The 22347-nt window shown below is 36.0% G+C and overlaps 3 protein-coding genes across 6 annotated transcripts; 1 reads left to right on the top strand and 2 right to left on the bottom strand.

Moving 5' to 3' along the window:
- Positions 1–218: 218 nt before the first annotated feature.
- On the bottom strand, positions 219–8206 carry hyal2a (hyaluronidase 2a). 2 transcript variants are annotated; one of them, XM_065279539.2, is made up of 4 exons: positions 7968–8206; positions 5106–6065; positions 4605–4694; positions 219–1477 (listed from the first exon to the last, which is right to left on the bottom strand). In XM_065279539.2, the coding sequence occupies exons 2-4, from the start codon at positions 6039–6041 to the stop codon at positions 1088–1090; spliced, it is 1416 nt and encodes a 471-aa protein (XP_065135611.2). In that variant the 5' UTR covers positions 6042–6065; positions 7968–8206; the 3' UTR covers positions 219–1087. The 2 variants fall into 2 exon arrangements, with proteins under 2 accessions (XP_065135611.2, XP_065135612.2); XM_065279540.2 differs by having other exon boundaries at positions 5106–6062.
- Positions 8207–13337: 5131 nt separating this feature from the next.
- Positions 13338–16615, bottom strand: tusc2a (tumor suppressor 2, mitochondrial calcium regulator a). Its single transcript, XM_065279381.2, has 4 exons — positions 16507–16615; positions 15287–15487; positions 14213–14333; positions 13338–13820 (listed from the first exon to the last, which is right to left on the bottom strand). Exons 2-4 carry the CDS (start codon positions 15433–15435, stop codon positions 13755–13757), a joined length of 336 nt encoding a protein of 111 aa, XP_065135453.2. The 5' UTR covers positions 15436–15487; positions 16507–16615; the 3' UTR covers positions 13338–13754.
- Positions 16616–17725: 1110 nt separating this feature from the next.
- On the top strand, positions 17726–21326 carry hmga1b (high mobility group AT-hook 1b). 3 transcript variants are annotated; one of them, XM_065279379.2, is made up of 5 exons: positions 17726–17835; positions 18381–18491; positions 18582–18665; positions 19177–19227; positions 19402–21326. In XM_065279379.2, the coding sequence occupies exons 2-5, from the start codon at positions 18402–18404 to the stop codon at positions 19468–19470; spliced, it is 294 nt and encodes a 97-aa protein (XP_065135451.1). In that variant the 5' UTR covers positions 17726–17835; positions 18381–18401; the 3' UTR covers positions 19471–21326. The 3 variants fall into 3 exon arrangements, with proteins under 3 accessions (XP_065135451.1, XP_065135452.1, XP_065135450.1); XM_065279380.2 differs by having other exon boundaries at positions 17735–18009; positions 18582–18659; XM_065279378.2 differs by having other exon boundaries at positions 17735–18009.
- Positions 21327–22347: the final 1021 nt, after the last annotated feature.

The raw sequence follows: 22347 nt of genomic DNA, 5'->3' as shown, positions 1-22347 counted from the left end.
TCTACTGGTAAACTTCAAATTTTCCCTTTGCGAATTAAAGGCAACAAATATAACTTTATGGTTTAAAAACCCTGTAATTTGGGCTGCTCCCTGCTCTGAGCAGATGTAAACGTTGATGTCATCTCTGCTTCCACTTTACTTCGTTTTTCTTCTTGCAGGCAGAGTTTCACAATCCGTATTGCACTGTGTGAACAGGACAAATGTGTGTGTTACCCATATAATAACATAACATCATCTTTATTTGGAAAATGAAATGAACAAGCATTACAAATAATACACATTTACCATTTTCTCTAAACCAAAAGCAATACTTGTGCACAGTTTCAGCATCTGAGATTATAACAGCATTTAAGGTTTTTCACATATAAATATGATCAGTCACAATCCCCAAAATTGAACAACACTGAAAGATGCTGAACAAAGCAAATATGCATTAAATATACACCATCATGAGGAAACACTTTCATTTACAATGTGTCTATGAAACCACATAAAGACATGGAGGATACAATCCACAGTTGTTCAATGTTATTTTAAAACAGGACATAAATAACTTTGGTGGTCTCATATTTCTATTTATTTTAGTTTTTTTTTTCTGGAAAAGGACAGGAAACAGCCATGATCAGGAAATGACACGCGAGCTGGGTTTGAACTTTGGTCGTCCAGAACAGACACCACTGCACAATCTCATGTTACACTGCAGTCTTGATCATCATCGCTTAATAAAACAAAACTACAGGAAAGTATCTTTAAATTATTTAGGTTTTTGCATAGTCTGTGTTTGTAATTGTATTGTAAAGCACACAAACATAACTTCATAATGTCAGCTTAAGTAAAAAAAACTCAGTGTTAAGGGTGTACAGCAGTTAAGTTAAGAATTAAAGTTTGTGACATGATCACACCCTCATATTAAAGTCATCATTTTGTTTACAAAAGGTGATAAAAACCATTTAAACTTTACATTTTGTGTCACTATAAATTTTCGTTTTATCTCACAAAAGCATCAAGTTTATGCAGAATCTTGTCATTTTCAGACAGAATAAGAAAATCATACAGATTTTTCATGTTTGAGTCAATATAAATACGCTCAGACAAACATTACAAGCAGCTGTGTGATGAGAAGGTAGATCCACAATGCTTTAAGTGCATGTCCTTCACCCCGCTGTTGAAGAGGGTCTTCCAGATCACATCTCTCTCCCTGATATCTGATGTAACACTGGCACTGAAAGTTCTCCATCATCCTCTTTCGTTCCTTATCGCTCATTTCTCCAATGATGTGCATTTCCTTCCCCTGACCCTCCACTGTGTGTGCCTGCGGGTCAAGGTGGAGGTACGTGTCCGTATCTGGGTGTCTGCGCAGACAGCGACCATGGGAATGGCACAGGTATTGACTGCACTGCTCGGCTGCCGTAGAGACGTTGAGGAGGTATCTGCCAAGAGGACCCTGCAGGTACTGGTTAAGACTGACGCAGCTGGCCTTAAGGGTAACAAAGAAAAAGAGACAGATTGTTGTCACGTGATGCTTATCCATGTAAAACTCATGCTAGGATTTACATTTATGCATTTGACATGCACTTTTATCCAAACCAACCACATTTAAGCTATTTTATATCAGTATGTGTCTTCCTTGGGAATCAAACTCACAACTTTTGTGCTTTGTGTGAAAGGGACATTCTCACTATGGATGATAACTATAAATATATGGTTTTAGATTAAAGACAACATCATAGTTTACACCACAACTGAAACAATACATCAATAAGGAATGATATCATTGGGAGGAAATGGTTGCTAGAAGTGAGCCATGGGTGGTTGCTAAAATGTTTCTATGCAGTTGCCCGGGTGATAATATGTGGTTTCATTTTGGGGTATTTTTGGCTGTTACCGAACATCGCTGTAGCAGTCCCATGCTTAACAACACAGTTGCATATTGGCCCAAATGAAAGGTATCCACCACCAACCTTTTAGGACTCTGTATACACTACATGGACAAAAGTATTGCATAAAGCCCCCAAATGAACACCTTTGGCATGCCTTTCAGGCTTTGAGCCATTTGAGTCAAAATGCCTTTCTAAAATTGATGCATTTTAAATAGTATTGTATGGTATAGCAATAATATTTGTTTTATTTGGAAAATCTGGAATAGATAAACAATAGAAGTGGGTGTCTATATAGGTCATATCTTTTTTATTAAATGGCACATACAGTACGGTATTATGCAAAATGTTTGGACATAATTGTGTGTTGGCAGTGTGTGAAAACAACAACCCTACAATGAAAATTCTATTTTTGAATTCCCTTTTAACCAAAGCAGTCTTATTAGACATGCTGTTTTGATTTTCTTGTTAATGTGACATCACAAAAACAAAGGCCCGCCCACAGCCACTGACTGACTGACTGGTTAGCTTCAGCCAAAAGCTTTTCAAAATGTGTTTTTAGCCTTGTAGCGCCAAAAGCACTCACTGTCTGTTGGTAATTTTTATAATTTATAATTTTTATCTAATATCTAAATAGAAGGTATGAATGAATGAAATATTTTTATTTCGAACAATTAAAAGACGACTATGCGTATAGAATATACATATAATTAAATAAATTTTTTTTTACAATATTAACACCCTATGTGGTGGTATGTGGCTTTATTAAGTGCAAAGATTATCCAGAGACGGTTTTACATGTCCATTTACAACCCTTGGATTTGCCTCTATAATAAAATGGTCTATTATTAGCTTATTTTAAAAGGGTCATGAATAATAATGAGGAGCTCTGCTCTGATTGGCTGTCAGTCAGTAGCTGGTAGCTCTCAAAGCAAACAGACCTTCTGTTTGAGTCTGTATCAGATGAAGATAGAGATTTTGAGGAATAATCAATTGTTTGGAGATTGTTATTGGACGTTTCTGAGAGTTAAGTTTGTCTTTTTTTCAGTATGGACCTGCAAAACGTAACTGTAACGTCAATAGTAGAACTTGAGGCTAAACGCTAACATATAGCATTAACTAGCATATAGCGCTAACTCAGCAGACACAATTTTGTTTTTAGCATTGTAACAACATTGTACTTAATTTAATGTTGGGGCGTACATCTCGATTGTAACGTCACTTGGCCTGTTTTCCAGCGGACTTTTCCATGCACAGGGTTTACATAAGGAGGAAACAATCGTGTTTAGCATTTGGCATCGTTTAAAATTTATCGATTCCGATTCCAAATTCGATTCCGCTTAATAGATCAGGGGCCGGTTGCACCAGCTGTGCGTAAGTTACAACGTAGCCTAGTTACGACGTAAATGAGCACTAAGTTACAACTTACGCACTACTAAATGTTTTTCTGTTGCACCAATAAACTTAGTTTACATTGTAACTAAATATTTATGGAAGCCTCTGTCCATGAATAGCGGTCTGAATAAGATGTCAGCCAGATAAGATCACATTATTGCGCTCGTAATTGATTATGAAGAGCCGCAAGTTCGTCAACGAGTTTTCAAGAACTGTTTTGTTTTCTTTGTAGCCATCAATTAAAATAAGAATTTCTTCATGACTAAAATTGTTCTTCCTGTTTATTTTCTCCTCCGTGTGTGGGATAGATATTTTCAAATAAAAGTGTACTGTTTTGAGGTCAATAACGTTGGCTTAACATCTATTTAACTTTCAGTTTAGGCCAGTCAAGAGTGTGTTTGAAATTACGTGCTGTTTCCTGTTTACCTATAAGAAGTCTTGTGATTGGGTTAAGAAAAATAGATGTCATTCTATGCGACAACGCATTACTTTATGGAGAGCTTACGATCTACTAGCTATATTCTGCCTTAAGAACAAATGGTGCAACCGAATAAAGTACAGAGTTAGTTATAAACTAGCTAGTAGTTACTAAGCCTTTAGTTTGGACTTTCCGTCGCAGTTTAAGTAAGAACTTAAGACGACTGGTGCAACCCTACCCAGATTTCTATTCATGGTTTTGATTCCAAAAGGGGGAGACGCAATAAAATTCAAGCCTTTGTAGATCAAGAATACTTGTTTGTGCCATTACTTACAGCTGAACACAAAAAACTGACTTTTTTGTATTCGAGAGGACGGTCCTGCGCACTGTGCAGATGACGTGAAAATTATGTAACCTTGCGATCCGGAACTGTTAAGTGGAATTGAAATCGTAATTTTATAACAAGGATGTTTGAGGCTCACGATATGTCATTACCATTTACAGAACTCTTATTATTCATCAATACCTGGTTAAATACATTTTACATTGTACGGCACCTTTAAAGGTACACATATGAAAACAGCACTTTTTTGCTCTCGTCCTAATAGGGGTGTTTTGAACATGCTAAAACAAATGATCTCTGGGCAATTTTGAGCCGAAACTTCACAGACACATTCTAGGCACACCTGGGACTTATATTACATCTTGTACACCCCTTTAATGTAGGATTTATGGGATATTTTAACTTACGACTATCAGGAGAAAATGTATTCCTCGTCCAATATTATAAACAATAAAACCGGACAAGCTACATGATTTTAGATCTCACGAGTGAATGACTTACATGTCTTAGTTTCCTTTCCAAGCCACATGTTACAGTAAGACATACAATAATCTGATGTGTGAATGCTTACATTGCTACTGGCATAACTGGAATCACCCCCGAATATAATCCCAGCTGCTCCCAGTGCCACACTTTCTCCAATGGTTGACACCAAATCCATCTGCAAAAATACAAGAGGGTCATTGAATGTTTCAACTTGTGTTTCTCAGAAAATGCAAGACAATGAACTGGAACATAAGGTGGAGTGAATGATAACATTTTCATTTTTAAGTGAACTGTTCCTTTATTAGAGGAAATAATTGAGGAAATAAGCAGGAATTGTGTTGAAGGTGGTACCACCTAAATGACCAGCACCCTTCCTGCTGCCTTGCATACGCACAGACACACACACAAAACACACAGGGAATATATATATATGACAGTTTTACAAAAAAAGTTAATGATAAACTACATACTCACTTTGCACAATGCAATTTCCTTAATATTCAAAAACAATGAAAGGTTCACCTTTCTTAATAAACACACAATAAAACAACCATTCACAAAGACTTAGAAACTCTTTTAAACTCACCTCAGTCAGCAATTCAGATGTATTGGCATACGTGGGACGAGTGTAGATGAAAACAGGACGTGCCAATCCCTCACCAACCGATGCCAATCTCATGCCCTCTTTCACCCTGTTTCTGACAAACTGGAGACCCGAGGACGTTGAACGCAACACGGAGCCCATATATATTGACGGAAAAAGGGCGGTGCTTTCAGTCCATAGCCATTTAAGCTGGTCGTTCTTAGTTACCTCCACATCCGGGCAACGTCCCGTGTAGTTCTCCAGACTGTTGCGGTAATCGTGATTGTAACAATCAGGAAAGAGGTAGAAACCCCAAAGCTGGTTGGGACGTAAGCTTTTGGCCAGGCGCAAAGTTTCCAGCATAAATTTGCGACTGGACATCTCAAATTCCTGTTGAGCTATTTTGGATACCTGTCCCGTAGTCCAGCTTGGGTTTTTCTGGGCCACCAAGAAGCGAGACTGAGTACTGTAAATATTCCTCTTTCGTATCCATTGGGGGCGCCATTCTTCCCAGTCTATAACAGCAAGACCTTGCGCAGATGGGTCGCGAATGTATTTTTGAATGTCCTCTGGCATCTTCTCTAGGTGCTGTGTGAGGCTGGCCATTTGTGGTAGGCCACCGTTGACAGCGGTACCGTCTGTTTCAAAGTATGGATACAGACCCAGTTGGTCTTTGTAAAATATGGTGAGGTTCTGCTTGGTGAAAGCTTCATTGGGAGAAGCTACAATCTGAAACTGATCGAGTTTGAAATGGACATTGTGGTGTTGTCTGCAGTCTTCCGTTGGGGCATTCCAGACAAGAACCAAAGGCTTGTGAGGGTAAAGAGGCCATCTGGTAGGCTTCAAATGTTGTCCAAGAGTAAGACGATCAAGAACCAGTGGAACCAACAAACAGATTCTCCAAACAAGTTGGAACCAGTAAGCCATGACTTTTCCCATTCACAGTAAGAGGCTTCACTTCTGCTAAAATAACATTCAAACATACACTGTAAGAATCACCATTTTAAGCCATTTTAAGATCTTTTGTGGCAGAAGTATTCATTCAAAATGAAAACGGGAAACATTTCAGAATCTTTTATAATTTGACCTCTCATCAAATTCTCAGAGACACATAATATACTTTAATACTCATCTATTACCTGTATGTCAACAAACACTACTCTCAAATAGCAAAAATACGTCCCAAGTGCTTCTATCTACCTAGAAAATGTGAAAAAAATCAACCCAGTAACTTAGTTTTGGTAAACTATTCTCTTTAAGGATGTGTAAAAATAGGTCATTGAAATTTGGCTCCCCTTGTAATGTCAGAAAGGGATCTTATTATAATAATAACGCCCCTTAACCTGGACTATCCAACCACGGCACTGCCATTTATTGCAGAGAGAGAGGATTAATTGCCAGAACAATTAAGTTTAAATTTCAACAAATTTCTATCACGGTGATCAGTGTTTGCATTTCATCAGCTCATTTCACCCAAAAACTGCACATTTTTGCTTGCACCTACAAAATGGCAATTTTAACACAATAAATTATATGTGTTATTTTGAGCTAATACTTCACATACGTACTATGAGGACACCAAATATTTATTTTACATCCTAAAAAGTCTTTAATTAAATATTATTAGTTTATTTTTGTTTTACCTTTATATATTAACATGATTTTTTTAGGGGCGATAAATACATTTCTAATTTTACAACCAATATGGCAAAAATATATATTTTTCCTGGCCAAAATATAAAAGTAGGCTATGTATAAAATATAAAATTATAAGTATATTTTTGCAGTGTAAAATATATTTAACTTCAATCTTTTCAAAACTGTTATGTTTACAGGGCCAAAAAATGGCCAAAAAATATATTGGTGAAAAATACATATTTGTAACCATATTTCAAAATATATTTTAGTATATATATATATATATATATATATATATATATATATATATATATATATATATATATATATATATATATATATATATATATATATATATATATATATATTTGGCCATTTTTATATATTTTGAAATATATTTAAAATTATATTTTATTTTTTTTGCTTTATGGGCTTTTAAGACTTTCTTTTCTTACCTCTACAATTTTAGGAAACCCATAGAGACCCATGAACTTGATACAACTATGAGCTTCATTCATTCATTCATTCATTCATCTACTGATCTATAGGAAATATAGAAATACAATCCAGTTCTAGTGGCTAATATCCCTGAAATTAATCTGAACAAAAACACACTGTAAAAAGTGAAGAGTTGGTTCAACCTTAAAAAAATTCTTCAATTGGTAACACCTAAAAAATATACGTTTATTTAACTTACATTTTTTCACCAAAAGTGAAACTAAAGTGAAATTTTAAGATGGAAAAAACAAAAAATGTTTACAAGTTTTCCATTAAAGTTGGTTTAACTTTTAACAGTGCATATAAAGCTGTGCCATTTAAATGCCACCCACATAAAAATAGGGGCATTTGTATTTACTAGAGTAAACTGTAGTAATTGTTGTATACTCCTTTACAAAATTAACCATGGTTTTACTGAAGTTAAAAAAACATGATTACTGTAGTAAAATCATTGTTTTGCTAATAGTAATCAATACCCCCCAAAAAAACATGGTTACTACACTTTTACCAACAAAAAACATGCATTCTGTTGTATTAACCATAGTGAATTGATGAGCTGTAGAAAATAGTAAAGTTAAAAAAACACTACATCTAGTATCTAGAAATTTTACCAGTTTATTACAGTAAATATTATAGTATAATACAGTATTTTGTCATGTGGGCAGAACTGTGAAACACATTTTAAACCAAAACCATTTTAATGAAAAAACGGCGATTTAAACAACTCACCTTTTATATGAAAAATAAATCCTCATTCACAGATGAGAAACTCCATCCTGAGTTTGTCACGTAAAACATCGCTTCACTTTCCTCGAGTATTCCTCTCTGTTAAAAGTTTTCAGACTATAAACGATAAACAGATCTGAGCTTTAATGTCGCGTTTTCTCTAATATAAATCTTGTTTTAAACTCCATCACGAGACGCTTTTATCTTCGCAACAACTTCAAAGCGGCGCGTCTCATTGATACTGTGCGCGTGGGCGTGGCTTCATTACAGTCCACTGTGGGCGGGGTTTTCCATATCTATGGGGTTTTCCTCTTAACCATAATCACATGTATAAGTCCTTCTTTAAACTTACTGTTTTGAAATCTTGACAAGAAATTGTCTGTAACTTTTACATCATTTTTTTTGCTGATTTAATGCAAACATATATATGTTGTCATGACAGATTCACATATATGTTAAAAAGAATTAGATTTTCCCCTAAATCGACCATGGTTACCATTAGCACCCCTTAAGGTGTACAGTGATGATGATATAAAAACATGCATGGTACCTTAACAATATGTGGTACTTTTTTGCAGTTTTGTATTGATCGCCAAAGCAGTATTCCTGTATTTTATAGTCAATAATTCAGATACAATGACTTTATATTCATGCTTTTTATTTAAATGATGTTTTTAGTGTGACCTTTATACACTTTTAAGCTTTCATTCATTTTAATATTTATCTAAATTAATAAATAAAGACCCATAGCTCTTACTTCAACACATATCCACTAAAACTTGTTTAGAAATCCTAATTGTGAGGATGCACATGATGGATAAGATAACAGATCTGGTCCGCTTTATTTTTCAAATCCTGTTGCAATTCCTGCGTGTTCTGCTGACTAATGAATCATCTTTCAGTGTATGTGTTCTCATGAAAGAGAGAGGACCGTTTCCTTCCTCGGCCCTGTTCCTTTTCTCCCCATACTTGGACTTTTACATCACCATCCTTTCCAGCTAGGCACCGCCAGGAAGTTCTAACAATGTAAGAGGAACTGTACACACACCCATCACCGCCCGCCTCCCAGAAATGGCAAGCTCACATCCCGACGCTCCTGCATTATCTCTCAATCTCCGTCCTTCTCGACACACCTACAATAACCCTTAAGTCAAAAGTCGCCAAGGAGTTTCAATGGAGGGCGGTGAAAAAGCTTGTGAATCATGAGAAATAACTGCCACACCTACATAATACAACTTTTGGCCAAGTGGGCTTTAGGATTGTGTTAAACTATTTAGATGTTATGCCTACTAAGTGATGCTTTCTAATGTCTCGGACAACAGTCAACGTGGCAATGTAATGCTTTTTAAAGGTGCAGTGTGTAACTTTCAGAAGAATCCCTTGACAGAAATGCAATATAATCTACATAACTATATTTTCAGTGGAGTATAAAGATCTTTTATAATGAACCATTATGATTTTATTACCTTAAAATGAGCCATTTTTATATACACCAAGGATCCCCTTACATGGAAGTCACCATTTTGTGCCGCCATGTTTCTACAGAAGCCCTTAATGGACAAACTTTGCTTAATAAATTGTCTCTGATGGTGACGTGTTTGTCCTGTGGTGGCTACTGTAGCTTTTCTATGCTTTTCAAAAGCGAGGAATGAGTAGTGGACTGAGCCATTTTTTGTGCAATTTGAAACCTCACCACTAGATGCCGCTAAAATTTACACACTGCACCTTTAAAAATGTAGTAAAGGCTGAAAGATAGCATAAACATAACGTCAAAGTCAAAAGTGCTCCTAAAAGGTTTCAGGAGGGCCGTAGTTCTTCTCCAGTTCTTTTCGCAATCCCACCATACATTAAAAGCGAACCAATTTCCAAAAGGTACAAACCCCAGAGTAAACAGTGATGCGAGTTATCCAGCGTATCTACAACGTAAATCTATTTTCGAGGACTACAACAAACACACAGATTGAACGCAACAGTTTACTTCCTGGGATTGGTGATGTAGACAAGACCGACATTATCATAATTTCTCCCGCTTCGGCCTGTAAGTTAACTCCTGTTCGCAACAAATCTTTCAAACATGGTAAGGAGCGTCACATTTCCAGCTGACGTCAGAGATATTCGACCAATCACAACGTACATATTAGCTGGCCAATAATCAAATTATGTGTTTTTTAAGCATAAACCACGTGAGCACATTGTTTTATACCAAATATACAAAATAATGTTGTAGTTTTAAGCAATAAAATAGGTGCTCTTTAACTTGGACTTGTGTCGGAAATAGTCCCGTTCCACACAAATATATGACTTAGTCTTAAAATGTAGTGTTTGAGAGTTTTTTTTAGACTTTATAGAGTTTGACATTGCCTGCTACATAACAAAAAGGTAATGAGACTCGCTACGAGCGACTTAAAGACAAATCACCGTCTGAGGAAAAGAATGACAGAACTGTCATTTTTGGATGTGCAGTTCCTTTAATAGTATCTTCACACACCGACAAGATCCCGTGGGCCACCGTAACCTTCACGGGTCTGGTGCATTCACACGTCGAACCCTACAGCACTGTATTCTCTTCTCTTAGCCTTATCAGTGTCAGTGATTGTACGCAGACATGGCATCCTGCTAAGCTTCCTGTATTTCATTCACAAGGGTGGGACAGGCATTCCCAACGTGAAGGCGTTTACATCATAGCCAGGCATCTGTTTTTAATAAACGCTGCACCTCTGAGAGCCTGGCCCGCTCTGATAATGCATCCATCGCATGTCGATAAACACAAGCCACTGAATGGGAGTAAAAGCATCCCAGTGGAAAACTTCAAAGCGGGGAGGAAACCTTTCAGAGAGCTTAACCTCTGACTTTTAACCATAATACCCCACCCAAATTCCTGATGCCAGACAAACTGCAGAATAGACCGCCAACATATACAATATATGGGAGAGAACGAGAGTTCATAAATACCCCTAATCCAGAAAGTCATTCTTCCAACTTACTGTTTTGAAATCTTGACAAGAAATGAGCTGTAACTTTTACATCATACTTTGCTGGTTTAATGCAAAAATATATGTTGTCATGACTGATTCACATATAGGTTAAAAAGAACTTGAATTTCCCGTAATTCAACCATGCTGACACTTAAAGGTGTACAGTGATGATGTAAAAACATGCATGGTACCTTAAAGGATTAGTCCATTAGTCCATCCAGATAATTTACTCACCATCATGTCATCCAAAATGTTGATGTCTTTCTTTGTTCAGTCGAAAAAAAAAAAATGTTTTTTGAGGAAAATATTCCAGGATTTTTCTCATTTTAATGGACTTTAATGGACCCCAACACTTAACAGTTAACTTATCTAGCGAAACGATTGTCATTTAAAAATATGCACGTTTAAACCACAAATTCTCGTCTATCTCTGGTCCTGTGATGCGCCAGCGCGACCTCACGCAATACGTCATCACGTCAAGAGGTCACGGATGATGTATGCGAAACTACACCTCAGTGGTATGAAAAAAAGAGGACCGTTCCGCGTTGTTGTATGTTGAATGATACTAATTAATGTCTTTGTGTCAGTTTATTATTTAAAATATGTATTTCTACATCATTACGCAATTAAGTTAGGTCGCACTGGCGCGTCACAGGACCAGAGATAGACGAGAAGTTGTGGTTTAAAAGTGCATATTTTATATTTTTCTTGTCAAAAATGACAATCGTTTCACTAGATAAGACCCTTATGCCTCATTTGGGATCGTTTAGAGTCCTTTGAAACTCTATTGAAACCATTAAAGTCCATTAAAATGAGAAAAATCCTGAAATGTTATCCTTATAAACATAATTTCTTCTCGACTGAACAAAGACATCAACATTTTGGATGACATGGTGGTGAGTAAATTATCTGGATTTTTTTTTTTAGAAAATGGACTAATCCTTTAACAATATGTGGTACTTTTTTGCAGTTTTCTATGGATTGCCAGATCTTTACATTTATATATTTGGCAGATGCTTTTATCTAAAGTGACAATGGCTGGATTTACACTGCAAATCTTGATGCCCAATTCTGATTTGTTGCCTGCATCCTTTTTTTTTTTTTGACGACCCACTTAAATCATCTTTTAAAAGCGACTTGTATCAAATATCTGCATTTACAATAAACACTTGGCAAAACAATTTATATTGTCGCAATATGATATGACTATAATGCTTTATTTCTGTAACAAAACATAAAACGGGTGGTGTCCACCTGAGTTGACGTCATGTGCTAGCGTCGCATTTTCAATGACGCACGACAAGTTTTAAAGGAACAGTATGTAGGATTGTGGCCAAAACTGGTATTGCAATAACAAAACTTGTGGCTAAAACTGGTACTGCAATCACCCAACTGGTTGCCAATACGCAAAATGACAACATAAACATCAGTTGAGGGCTGCAACTCCACTTTTTAAATGGCAATATCCTGGCCAGACCACTGTTGTCAGTGATATAAGTATTTGAAATGAAAATTATTTATTAATGTCTATATCAAGGCCATTTGATGATTAATTGATCTGTCCACTAACATTGGGGACGCGAATGCATTTATCCGATTCATAACCGATTTATTTCCACATATAAATGAGGCCTGAAACCGAGTGGAGAATATTAGAATCAATGCGCTTTTTTCCTGTTTAAACATTCATGGGTCATATTCGAACTGTGCCACATGAGGGAAAAAAATCGGAATTGAGTCACTTCAGACATGCAATTTATATGCCGTCTTGCAGTGCATGCAAGCTATATCAGTATATGTTGTTCCCTGGGATCGAACCCATGACCGTTTGCACTGTTAATGCAATGCTTTACCAGTTTAGCTACATGAACAAAATAGTTGGGGTTTGCTAGATGGTTGCTATAGGGTGTTCTGTGTAGTCAAAAATGATGCAGGATGAGTTATGCACCAGTTGGTTTGTTCTGGCAACCCGAACATGAAACCGAATCATCATTTACTCCCCCTCATGTTGTTCTAAACCTGCATGAGTTTTCATTTTGATGAAACAAAAGAAGATATTTTGATAAATGATGGTAAGCACACAGCTGCCGTAACCATTGACTTCCATAGTGGGAAAAACAAATACTATGGAAGTCATTGGGTACCATCAACTGTGTGCTTACCATCATTCATCAAAATATCTTCTTTGTCATTTTTCAAAATATTTCCATAATATTTGTTTTCCTACTATGGAAGTCAATGGGTACAATCAGCTGTGTGTGCTTACCATCATTTATCAAAATATCTTCTTTTGTGAAGAAATTCATACAGGTTTAGAACAACATGAGAATAAGAAAATGATGGCAAAGTTTTTATTTTTGGGTGAACTATACCTTTAATTGAGCATAAATACAAACACTTAATCTGCTAAACTATTTTATTCAAGTATGTCAACTCATATACAACAAATTATTACAAGTGCAGATGTGGGCTGAAGCCCAACAGACAGAGGCAGACTTTCATACAACAGAATATAATAATGTACATTACAACAACAAACACAAACAGTTAACAAACACGTGTGACTTATGTACAATCCCTGCCCTTTTCTCCTTACTTACACACTCTTATTGCACATGCAAACTTTGCCTCAGGTCAGGTCATACGTCTGCTGTCTGAAATGACACCAAAGCACAAATCAGTCAATCATTCATCTTTTTGGTCGAGCCACCTGAAGGGCAGTGAGCCCTCCAGTCGTAACAGAGAGCCATGAGGCATCTTGCTGAAGAACACCAAAGGATTCTGGAGGTGTCGGGTGATTCCTGTGTAGGGAGTCCTATATTTCACAGAGGATCAGTGGAAAGTCAAAATGGATTCGCGGATGATCCAATTTGACGATTCCCTGTGGATATAAAATATACATAAAAACATTGCTTTTCATTTTATGTAGGATTTATGTCTAGGTCATGTATTATGTGAAAACTATAACACAAAAAATAAATATTAATTAAACCTAAAATAATTTATGTTTGCATGTGACATTATTGGCATGAACATTAAGTGCTCCTCGTAATTATGACTTTTTTATTATGAAAACAATAAAAAAATGACATTTAAATGGTAAAGTATTTCTACATTACTATTCTTATAATGAATAATTATTTTTTATTTCAACTTCAATCTTTTAAGTCGTACTGACTACTATTTATTCACAATAACTAGTCAAATAAGGTTTTAGTTATTTAAAAGTCATCTCATGATCCAGAAAATATATTTCATAACAGCGTGACTGACCTGAGGTATCAGATTCTTCTGAATTCTCTTCAGCTTGGCCTTCTTTCGCCCATTCTTGGTCACCACGGTCTCCTCATAAAACTCATGAGCCAGATCGCCATCTTCATCAAAATATAATGAACTATAATAACAAACAGCTAGTTACTAAACGGGTCAAATAACCTACACTGTTACTTTAAAGTGGACATATCATGAAAATCTGACTTTTTAATTCAGGTTTTGGTAAACCATTCCCTGCAAGCATGAGAAAAAATAGCTAATTAAAATTTGGCTCCCCTTGTGATGTCAGAAGGGGATAATACCACCCCAAATTGGCACTATTCAACCACGGCACTGCCATTTAGTGCAGAGATCAGCTCATTTGCATTTAAAAGGACACACCCAAAGTGCCACATTTTTGCTCACACCTACAAAGGGGCAATTTCAACATGTTACAATAAATTATTTATACTATTATATATTTGGGGCTAAAACTTCACATATGTACTCTGGAGACACCAAAGATTTATTTGACCAGCGTAAGAAAAGTCCCCTTTAAAATCAATTATGATTAAAATGTAAAGGGGTGACATTTAAGCTATAAGCATCTAAGGGGATTGAGCAATGTTAAAACTGTAATATCATTGGTCAATATTTGTTAAAGCTTAGGTGACATCACCAAACCCATCACATAAAGCCATTTCATTAAAGGAGGGGTGCAGGATTTTTGAAAAACACTTTGGAAAAGGGAGTCGGGCCAAGTACCACAACACACTTGTAGCCAATCAGCAGTAAGGGTCGTGTCTACTAACCAACATCATTGCCTGCGTTGCGTATGTGTGGGGCGGGTCTATCAAAAGAAGGTCCAGATTCTATTGGTGCAGGGGTGTGTTTGTTAAGGTGATTTCAAATATCAACATTGGCTTTCAGAGATCATGCACCCAGCCTTTAAAGTGTGTTATTTTTAAAAAGCGTAAACAGTGGACAGTATGACTTTGAATAACTTTGTCCTTCACATGAATGACTTGTATAATCCAGACTTTTATTTAATTCAGTACAGCCATGTAGACCGGCAGCAGGAGGGGTAATATTTACCTTCTTCTCGTGAAGACAAATCGTGCCGCATTCTTGGAGCCCCGCAGTTGAGCTAAACACTGTTCGCTGACCTCGCCGGGTGCGTCTCCTCCAGCACCGGCGCTGGTGAAAGGCCAGACACCTTTAGTTTTGGATCCGCTGCCTCCCATATTCAATGACGATGCATTATAATGGAGGCCAGCAGATCACTTAAGTTCAATCCTGAAAAACAGAGAGCGTGGTATAACTGCTATGAAAGCGTTGCCATATGGCTGTGCATTGCATCTGTGGCTTGTGGTGTGGCTTCAAAGCGATACTGTGGCTGTTTCGGCTCTCCTAACCCGATGCAATGGACTGCGGTTGGGGTTTATTATATAGTCTCATTATAGGGCAGTACGGTACCTGGAAGCAGGATCCAAATTTGCCAATCACACAAGTAAAAACTGGCTTTGAAAAGTAAATGAAATGCCATGTGGCTGGTAACTTTTAATCAAGGATTTCATCAAATAGTATCGATGTTTGACATATATATGTAAGAAAAACAGATAAATGATTTCTTTGCCACATTTAACAAGCTGATTTTGTCAAAATACAGCTATCTATCTATCTATCTATCTGCTTGCATACCCATCTATTTATCTGTCTGTCAACCAACCTACCTACCTGAACTGAATTTAACCAACGTACTCTATTAACTGATTCAAGCTGAATACTACTAAACCTTAAACTACAAAACAAAAATGTATAACTAAATTATAAACAATGTAATTAAATACACTTTCATTAATAATGAACTTAATTACAAACCTATAAACCATCTGTATTGTATGAAGAGCTATACCAATACTTGACTTTTTATCTCTCTGTCTATAACATATACAGATTGTCACAAATAAGTGACAACCAGTGTTCACCAGATCAACAGTGTTAACCAGATCAACAGATATAATCCCAGTTAGCAGGTTAATAACTAATTATAGCCAGTACTGTCGACTCTCTGTAATTTAAACATTCACAACTATACGCCGTGAGAATATACATTTTTAAAAACCTTTTATTGATCATGAGCGAAAGGCTGAATGTTGAAGAGTTAGAAATGTAAACAAACACACAGCCTATGAGTTGAATTCAATCGTTAAAGATGAAAAACCGGATATATCTGACATATCTGTTCAACAGTCCAATTCGGTTTCATAACAAAAATGTTTGCAATAAAAGAAAAGAATACATAGCATACGTACGACTCATGTAAATCTCTTTGTTTTCATTCTTCAGGACAATCGTCTTGATGCTCCTTGACGTACATGAAGACGTCATCTCTACGCGCCTCGCTGCGTCACTTTCCCTTGGTTGTTTCTGGTTGTTTCTACGGTTACGTCTGTCAATAGGCTTGTTCGACTTCATGCGGCGCTGCAAGAACTAACATGTGAATGACGTCAAAGTACCGCGAAAGCGAGTTGAAATTTGACTTCTTCTTCGTGTGATTCTCAAATCTCGCGGTACTTTGACGTCATCCCCGTCGGTTCTTACGGTGCTGCATGATGTCGAACACACCCATGATGTTAAAACATGTTTTGTTTATTTAAATCGTAATGTGATATTAAAACAACAACAAAATCTGTTTGTTATATAATTGACTACTGTCTGCATGTATTGCACGTGTTTACCGAAGTTTATACAAAAGTAATAAAAAATATATATTATTCACAAAATCTGTTTGATACAGGCAATTAATATTTTTGCAAATATATTTTTTTAAACCAACATGCAAAACCAATGTTGGAGGTAGTAAGCATGAATTTGACTGAAATCCTTACATATTCTGAGGTATATACCTTACCTGAAGAGGGAATTTAATTTTAAAATAATTTAATAATTTTGCTATAATGACATATGTCATAATATGTAATCTTATTAAGCACATGGTTTATTTAAAGATATCTATTAAATACTTTACATTGTGTAAAGCACATCCGCATGGACACCACACCCAAAATGTATAGGGACAAGTACAATTTTGATGAGCTTAATGATAATACTTATCGTTCCAAGGGTGCCAGGGCAAATGTTTTATTTTTATTTATTTATTTACTGTTTAGTTATTTATTTGTTTATTTTTAATTATTTATTTATTACAATTGTGACATTCTGTTCTGTAGCTTTAAAGTTATTATTTATAAACATATTTTTAATTTATAGAAAGAAATTTTTTTTCCTGTTGACGATATTGCTGATGTGAAGATAAAAAGTAATTTTGCCTGAAGACAACCAACCAAAAACAGTCCTATTATTCCTAGTCTAATGAAAACAAAAGCTTTATTCTTTTATTGTTTAAATTGTCAAACACTTTATCCGCATCTTCATCTTAACTCAATAAAAAACTCTTCAAAATCATCTTTTAAAAATGCATTTGTACTTGGCGCCACAGTCAGTATATGAAGCATATTGCACACAAAGATCCGCCTTCTTCCCGCATCAACCTGCGCCTCATCCTGATCCGCTATTGGCCTTTTATTCTAGTGACACGGCTGATATTCCTGAATCCGATTTAATCCCATCTGTATCCTTCGGTAAGGACAGAGTTAATTTTTTCGTTTTCTAATCGTAAACGTCGATTTGCTTTGGATTCAGACTGCGGTTTATTGGCAGACCGTCGATTGCGCTTTAATTCAATCCGCAGACATCGCGCACGGGAGGTGGGGTCACCGAAAACAGAGCATTTCCTTTCGGTCGTTTAAGTGCATGTAAGTTCGTGTTTTGTTGTCTCGTGAATAGTTGCACAAGGGCTCAAATGTTCATTTGCACGTCCTTCTCAAAGTGTAGGAAATGATATATAATGTCCATAGAGCTTTACAGCAGGTTGCATAAGCTATTGAGCGCCTCCCCTGTGCATCGCCAATGTGCATCTATAGGCAATTGCCATGCCATAGTAGCTACTATTCTTATCCAAAACAAAAGGGTTAGCATGCATTGAGATCAATTATTTTAGTAAACTTTTATTTAATGCACAATAAAGATAATGCATAATAAAAAAATAATAATGCATGATCAAAGACATTGTTTTTAAATGCTATAAAGTCATTAGGTGGAAAATTAACTATTTGTCTAATTTCAGTTCTTTTGGAAGTATACAAACATGAGCGACTCAGAGAAACAAACAGTCTCTCTTAAAGAAAAAGATGGGATTGAGAAAAGAGGGCGAGGAAGACCAAGAAAGCATCCCAAGGTATGAAGTAATACAATGTTGTGATATATCTAGAGGACACTGTAGATTCATAATATCATATTGGCTAAAATAAAATACAAATTCTTCCAGGAGTCAAGTGGATCACCAACTCCAAAGAGGTCCAGAGGGCGACCAAAGGGGAGCAAAAACAAGGGGCCTCCCAAAAAAGTGCAGGTTTTGACTTTTGAATAAACTTGCTGTTTTATATCCTGATGTTCATTTTGGGGGGCATGTAAACCCAGTATGAATATGATTATGGGCATTTTTCTTACAATTGCACTGCAGAAGGAAAACACAACTGTCTCTGTTTAGCAAACACACAGACGCATGTGCATTATTAATTCTGAATAGTATATGCATGTTTTGTGTTGACAGCCCATCCACGAACCAACAGCAGGTGACCCACGGTTAGCCACTTAGCAGTGAGCAGTGCGCTTTAAGCACATGCCTCAAGAGTTCTCGGTGAACCCGTTGCCCTCTTCCATCTGTTTCCATCTGCGGCCAATGGCTTCCTCTACTGGTGTAGTGTGTACACTGCTGTTGGCTCAGTGAAAAGGCTTTGGGAAAAATGAATGAATTAAACAGCGCACTTTGTGTTTATCCCACATGGAAGGATTCTGTACAACAAAGTCACATATTTATTTTATTTTTTTTATCAATTGAATAAATTTTGTTTATTTAATAGAAAGCATCCGATTCTGCTGGGGACAAACGGAAAGGGAGGCCTAAAAAAGAGGTACATTTAAAGAGATCATTGCGACCTTCCAAACAATACATGACAGAATTGTATATTTCATTTTAACTAACACAGGTGTGACTCTTATTTTAAAAGGTCAAGCTATCTTAAAATCATGCTTTAAATGTCAAATTTAACATACAAACGTGAAGCCTTGCATGATTTATGTTACAGGAAAAAGAAAAAGAGTCTCCTCAGGATTCGTCTGAAGATGTGGAAGAAGACGATGAGGAGGAGCAGTAACTATCCAACCAGAGCCCTACCTCATACTCAACAAACTCAACTAACTACCCGTCTTCTCTCCAGCACGTGAATAACATGGATTGTCATTCACGTCTTTCTGCAACACAAAAGGACAGTAATGTTTGTGAAAGAAATTTCTGGGACAAATCGAGTTTTCTGTAGTTTGGTCAAATGTAGAAATCAAAATCACGCTGTCGAGTGTTAGTTTTCTTATTACTATAGATATCTAGTTTTTGATTTCACTATATGTATATATCTTTATCTATTGAACTGAGGTGCTTTTCTACTCATGCTTTGTTTGTAGTTTAGTTTTGTATCTCGCTTTGTGTGTCCGTGACTAGATTTAGGCTATGCTTACACAAGAACGATGTAGTATAAAACTGTCAAAAAGATAGACAACTAGACAACTAAATTTGTTGCATTACGTGTGCAAAGCCAGTAGATGGCGATGTTACCTTGTAAAGAAACATCTCACATGCGCACATACATATTCTGCTAGAGCGATGAATACAAACAATTAAGATTGCGTCAAAGCATCAAGCAGAATTATTAGATGGACGATGAGGTCGGTTTATTACAACAAGTGACCCTGGACTATAAAGCGTCAACATTTTGTAAACTTTGTTTGAGAAGCGTTGATAAACTCAGCACAAACAGTCCTGTAGCCAACTTTGTTTTGGTATTACTGGCGTAAACTGAATTAACAGCGTTTAAGTATTTTGTTAAGGTGTCATTAACAAAAACCAAGACTCGTTGTCATTAAATCGAACACCCAATGCGCATAAAAGCTTTTCCATTTACTGTTGTAATCGTTGTTGTGTAAACAGCCCCTTTGTGATAATTTAATAATAAATCATTATAGGCGTCTTTTACAGTAGTATGCAATCTTTTTGAATGTAGCTAGTTACTGAGTACAGTTTGCATTGTTATTTGTAAGACTTTTCATATTACTGTAAACCAGTGAATATTTGTTTAAAGGCAGGGTCTTATATCTTGTAACCAAATATAAGTTGTCCTGGCCATGTGTTAAGGTAATAAATAGGTTTAGCTTCGAAGTAGCTCGTAATGTGTAATTGTCTCTAAAATCCCCAGCAATCAGCGTCCAGGACAATGATATAGGTTCATATTTGGGTACAAACGTGATTCGTGCAAATTGCATATGCATCTAAATTACAGATTTATTTGCTGTTGAATTGTGCTAAATGAGACATTCCATATCAAAACAATAATTGTTTAGAAACCATATACCATTATTATTTTAATGTATCAATGTTTGATGGAGAATTTAGCTATTTTATTACAGACTTTTCAGGTTTTTAATGGTTCTGTTTTAAAGGATAAAAACTTAATTAATAGGACAGAAAATTCAACATCGTCTTAAATGGTGTCACACTTTGCTTACGGTGTCACTCTTCACCCGACTGTTTACATAACAACAGGTACTGTATCGACTCATGGTTATTCACACCCAAGTGCTTTTTCACAAATCACAACAGTTAAAATAATCATAATGTTTAAAATTCCCAAATTGGGTTTTTATACAAATGTGGAGCAGGAGTGCAACCTAAATTTGAGCTAATAATCCTCATAACTTTGCAATTGTGAAATATTTGCCTCAGGTATAATGGTGTGTAGAACAGACAGCAAATGCCCCAGTAAAAGATGATTGCTTCAAACACCCTTTACTCTGCTGTGATTGTTTGTGTAGGAGTAGATTAAGATACATTTAAGCATACAGTAACTGGCATATTGTTAACACAACATTAGAGGTCTACAATGTGTATTAGATTTATTAACTATTTATTTAGTATGTGTAATGTGTGCTAATCTTAATAAAAATACTTTTTCAAATTAAACATTTATGCATAGCCATTTCATTCCCATGCATCTGAGAACAGCCTATTTTAAATGCTCATGATTTATTAATTATATCTAAAAATGTAAAACATATCATAGTGGATATCATAAAAGCATAGTTTTACTAGAATGTGTGTTGTGGCATGTATAAAAATGGTAACTCTTATTCACTTTATTTACAATGATTGTAAAATATGCATACAATAATATAATTATTCATATTATTAACGTAAATCAAAATGAATATATAATTAAAAATTAATATAAATGTATATAATTCAAAATATAAAACATTTTTTTTTCTTTGTCTTTTTATCATAGTCTTTTAAAATTATTATTATTAATTATTTAGTATTAGGCTATACAGACTTTTTCATGTTTAAGTGCTATAATTGGGTCCCCAGTGCTTCTATCAACATTGCAAACATGAAATAAGAACAACCCAGTAACTTTGTTTTGATAAACTATTCTCTGCAAGCATGTGAAAAATTAGGTCATTGAAATTTGGCTCCCTTTGTAATGTCAAAAGGATATCTTATTATAATAATACTGCCCCCTAATATGCACTGTCATTTAGAGGCTGTTTACACTTGGCATTAACATGCGTTTTCGTCGATCGGATCACAAGTGGACGACGTTAATGCCAGGTGTAAACGGTGTTCAAAACGTTTTGAACGCATCCACTTTCGACCACTTTCAACCACATCCAGAGGTAGTCGAAACCACTTTCGATCGGATCGCTTTGGAGTTGCGGAACGCAATGTGGTTGAATGTGTTCGAACAGCCACACGCGACCGCCTTCTCTCCGCCCATTTATCTAATCTGAGGTATTAACACAAATTTTACGTCTTTTTTGACTTCTGCCGTGAACATACGGTGAACAACGCTATTTTTAGCCTTTCATTGATAAAACTACTGTGGGGTGTTCTCCGTAGTTTCGTTTTGAAAGCATGAAAGTTGCGCGATCCTATTTCATCAATTGCGCTGAAAATTCAGAGAAAGCTCCAACAAATAAACGTA

The sequence above is a fragment of the Paramisgurnus dabryanus genome, chromosome 7 (genome assembly GCF_030506205.2).
Source record: "Paramisgurnus dabryanus chromosome 7, PD_genome_1.1, whole genome shotgun sequence".
Classification (NCBI taxonomy): Eukaryota; Metazoa; Chordata; class Actinopteri; order Cypriniformes; family Cobitidae; genus Paramisgurnus; species Paramisgurnus dabryanus.
The sequence above is the reverse complement of the archived record's forward strand: the minus strand, read 5'-3'. Positions and strand labels throughout refer to the sequence as shown.

What these genes read in the sequence shown, in the direction of transcription:
- hyal2a (XM_065279539.2), bottom strand. Translation starts at nt 6,041, where the DNA reads ATGGGAAAAGTCATGGCTTACTGGTTCCAACTTGTTTGGAGAATCTGT. An exon ending in CATCTGAATTGCTGACTGAG is followed by an intron (nt 4,695 to 5,105) that starts GTGAGTTTAAAA and finishes GTATTTTTGCAG; the next exon opens with ATGGATTTGGTGTCAACCAT. An exon ending in CCAGTTATGCCAGTAGCAAT is followed by an intron (nt 1,478 to 4,604) that starts GTAAGCATTCAC and finishes GTTACCCTTAAG; the next exon opens with GCCAGCTGCGTCAGTCTTAA.
- tusc2a (XM_065279381.2), bottom strand. Translation starts at nt 15,435, where the DNA reads ATGGGAGGCAGCGGATCCAAAACTAAAGGTGTCTGGCCTTTCACCAGC. An exon ending in TTTGTCTTCACGAGAAGAAG is followed by an intron (nt 14,334 to 15,286) that starts GTAAATATTACC and finishes TTGTTATTATAG; the next exon opens with TTCATTATATTTTGATGAAG. An exon ending in AGAAGAATCTGATACCTCAG is followed by an intron (nt 13,821 to 14,212) that starts GTCAGTCACGCT and finishes TTATATCCACAG; the next exon opens with GGAATCGTCAAATTGGATCA.
- hmga1b (XM_065279379.2), top strand. Translation starts at nt 18,402, where the DNA reads ATGAGCGACTCAGAGAAACAAACAGTCTCTCTTAAAGAAAAAGATGGG. An exon ending in GACCAAGAAAGCATCCCAAG is followed by an intron (nt 18,492 to 18,581) that starts GTATGAAGTAAT and finishes AAATTCTTCCAG; the next exon opens with GAGTCAAGTGGATCACCAAC. An exon ending in GGCCTCCCAAAAAAGTGCAG is followed by an intron (nt 18,666 to 19,176) that starts GTTTTGACTTTT and finishes TTTATTTAATAG; the next exon opens with AAAGCATCCGATTCTGCTGG.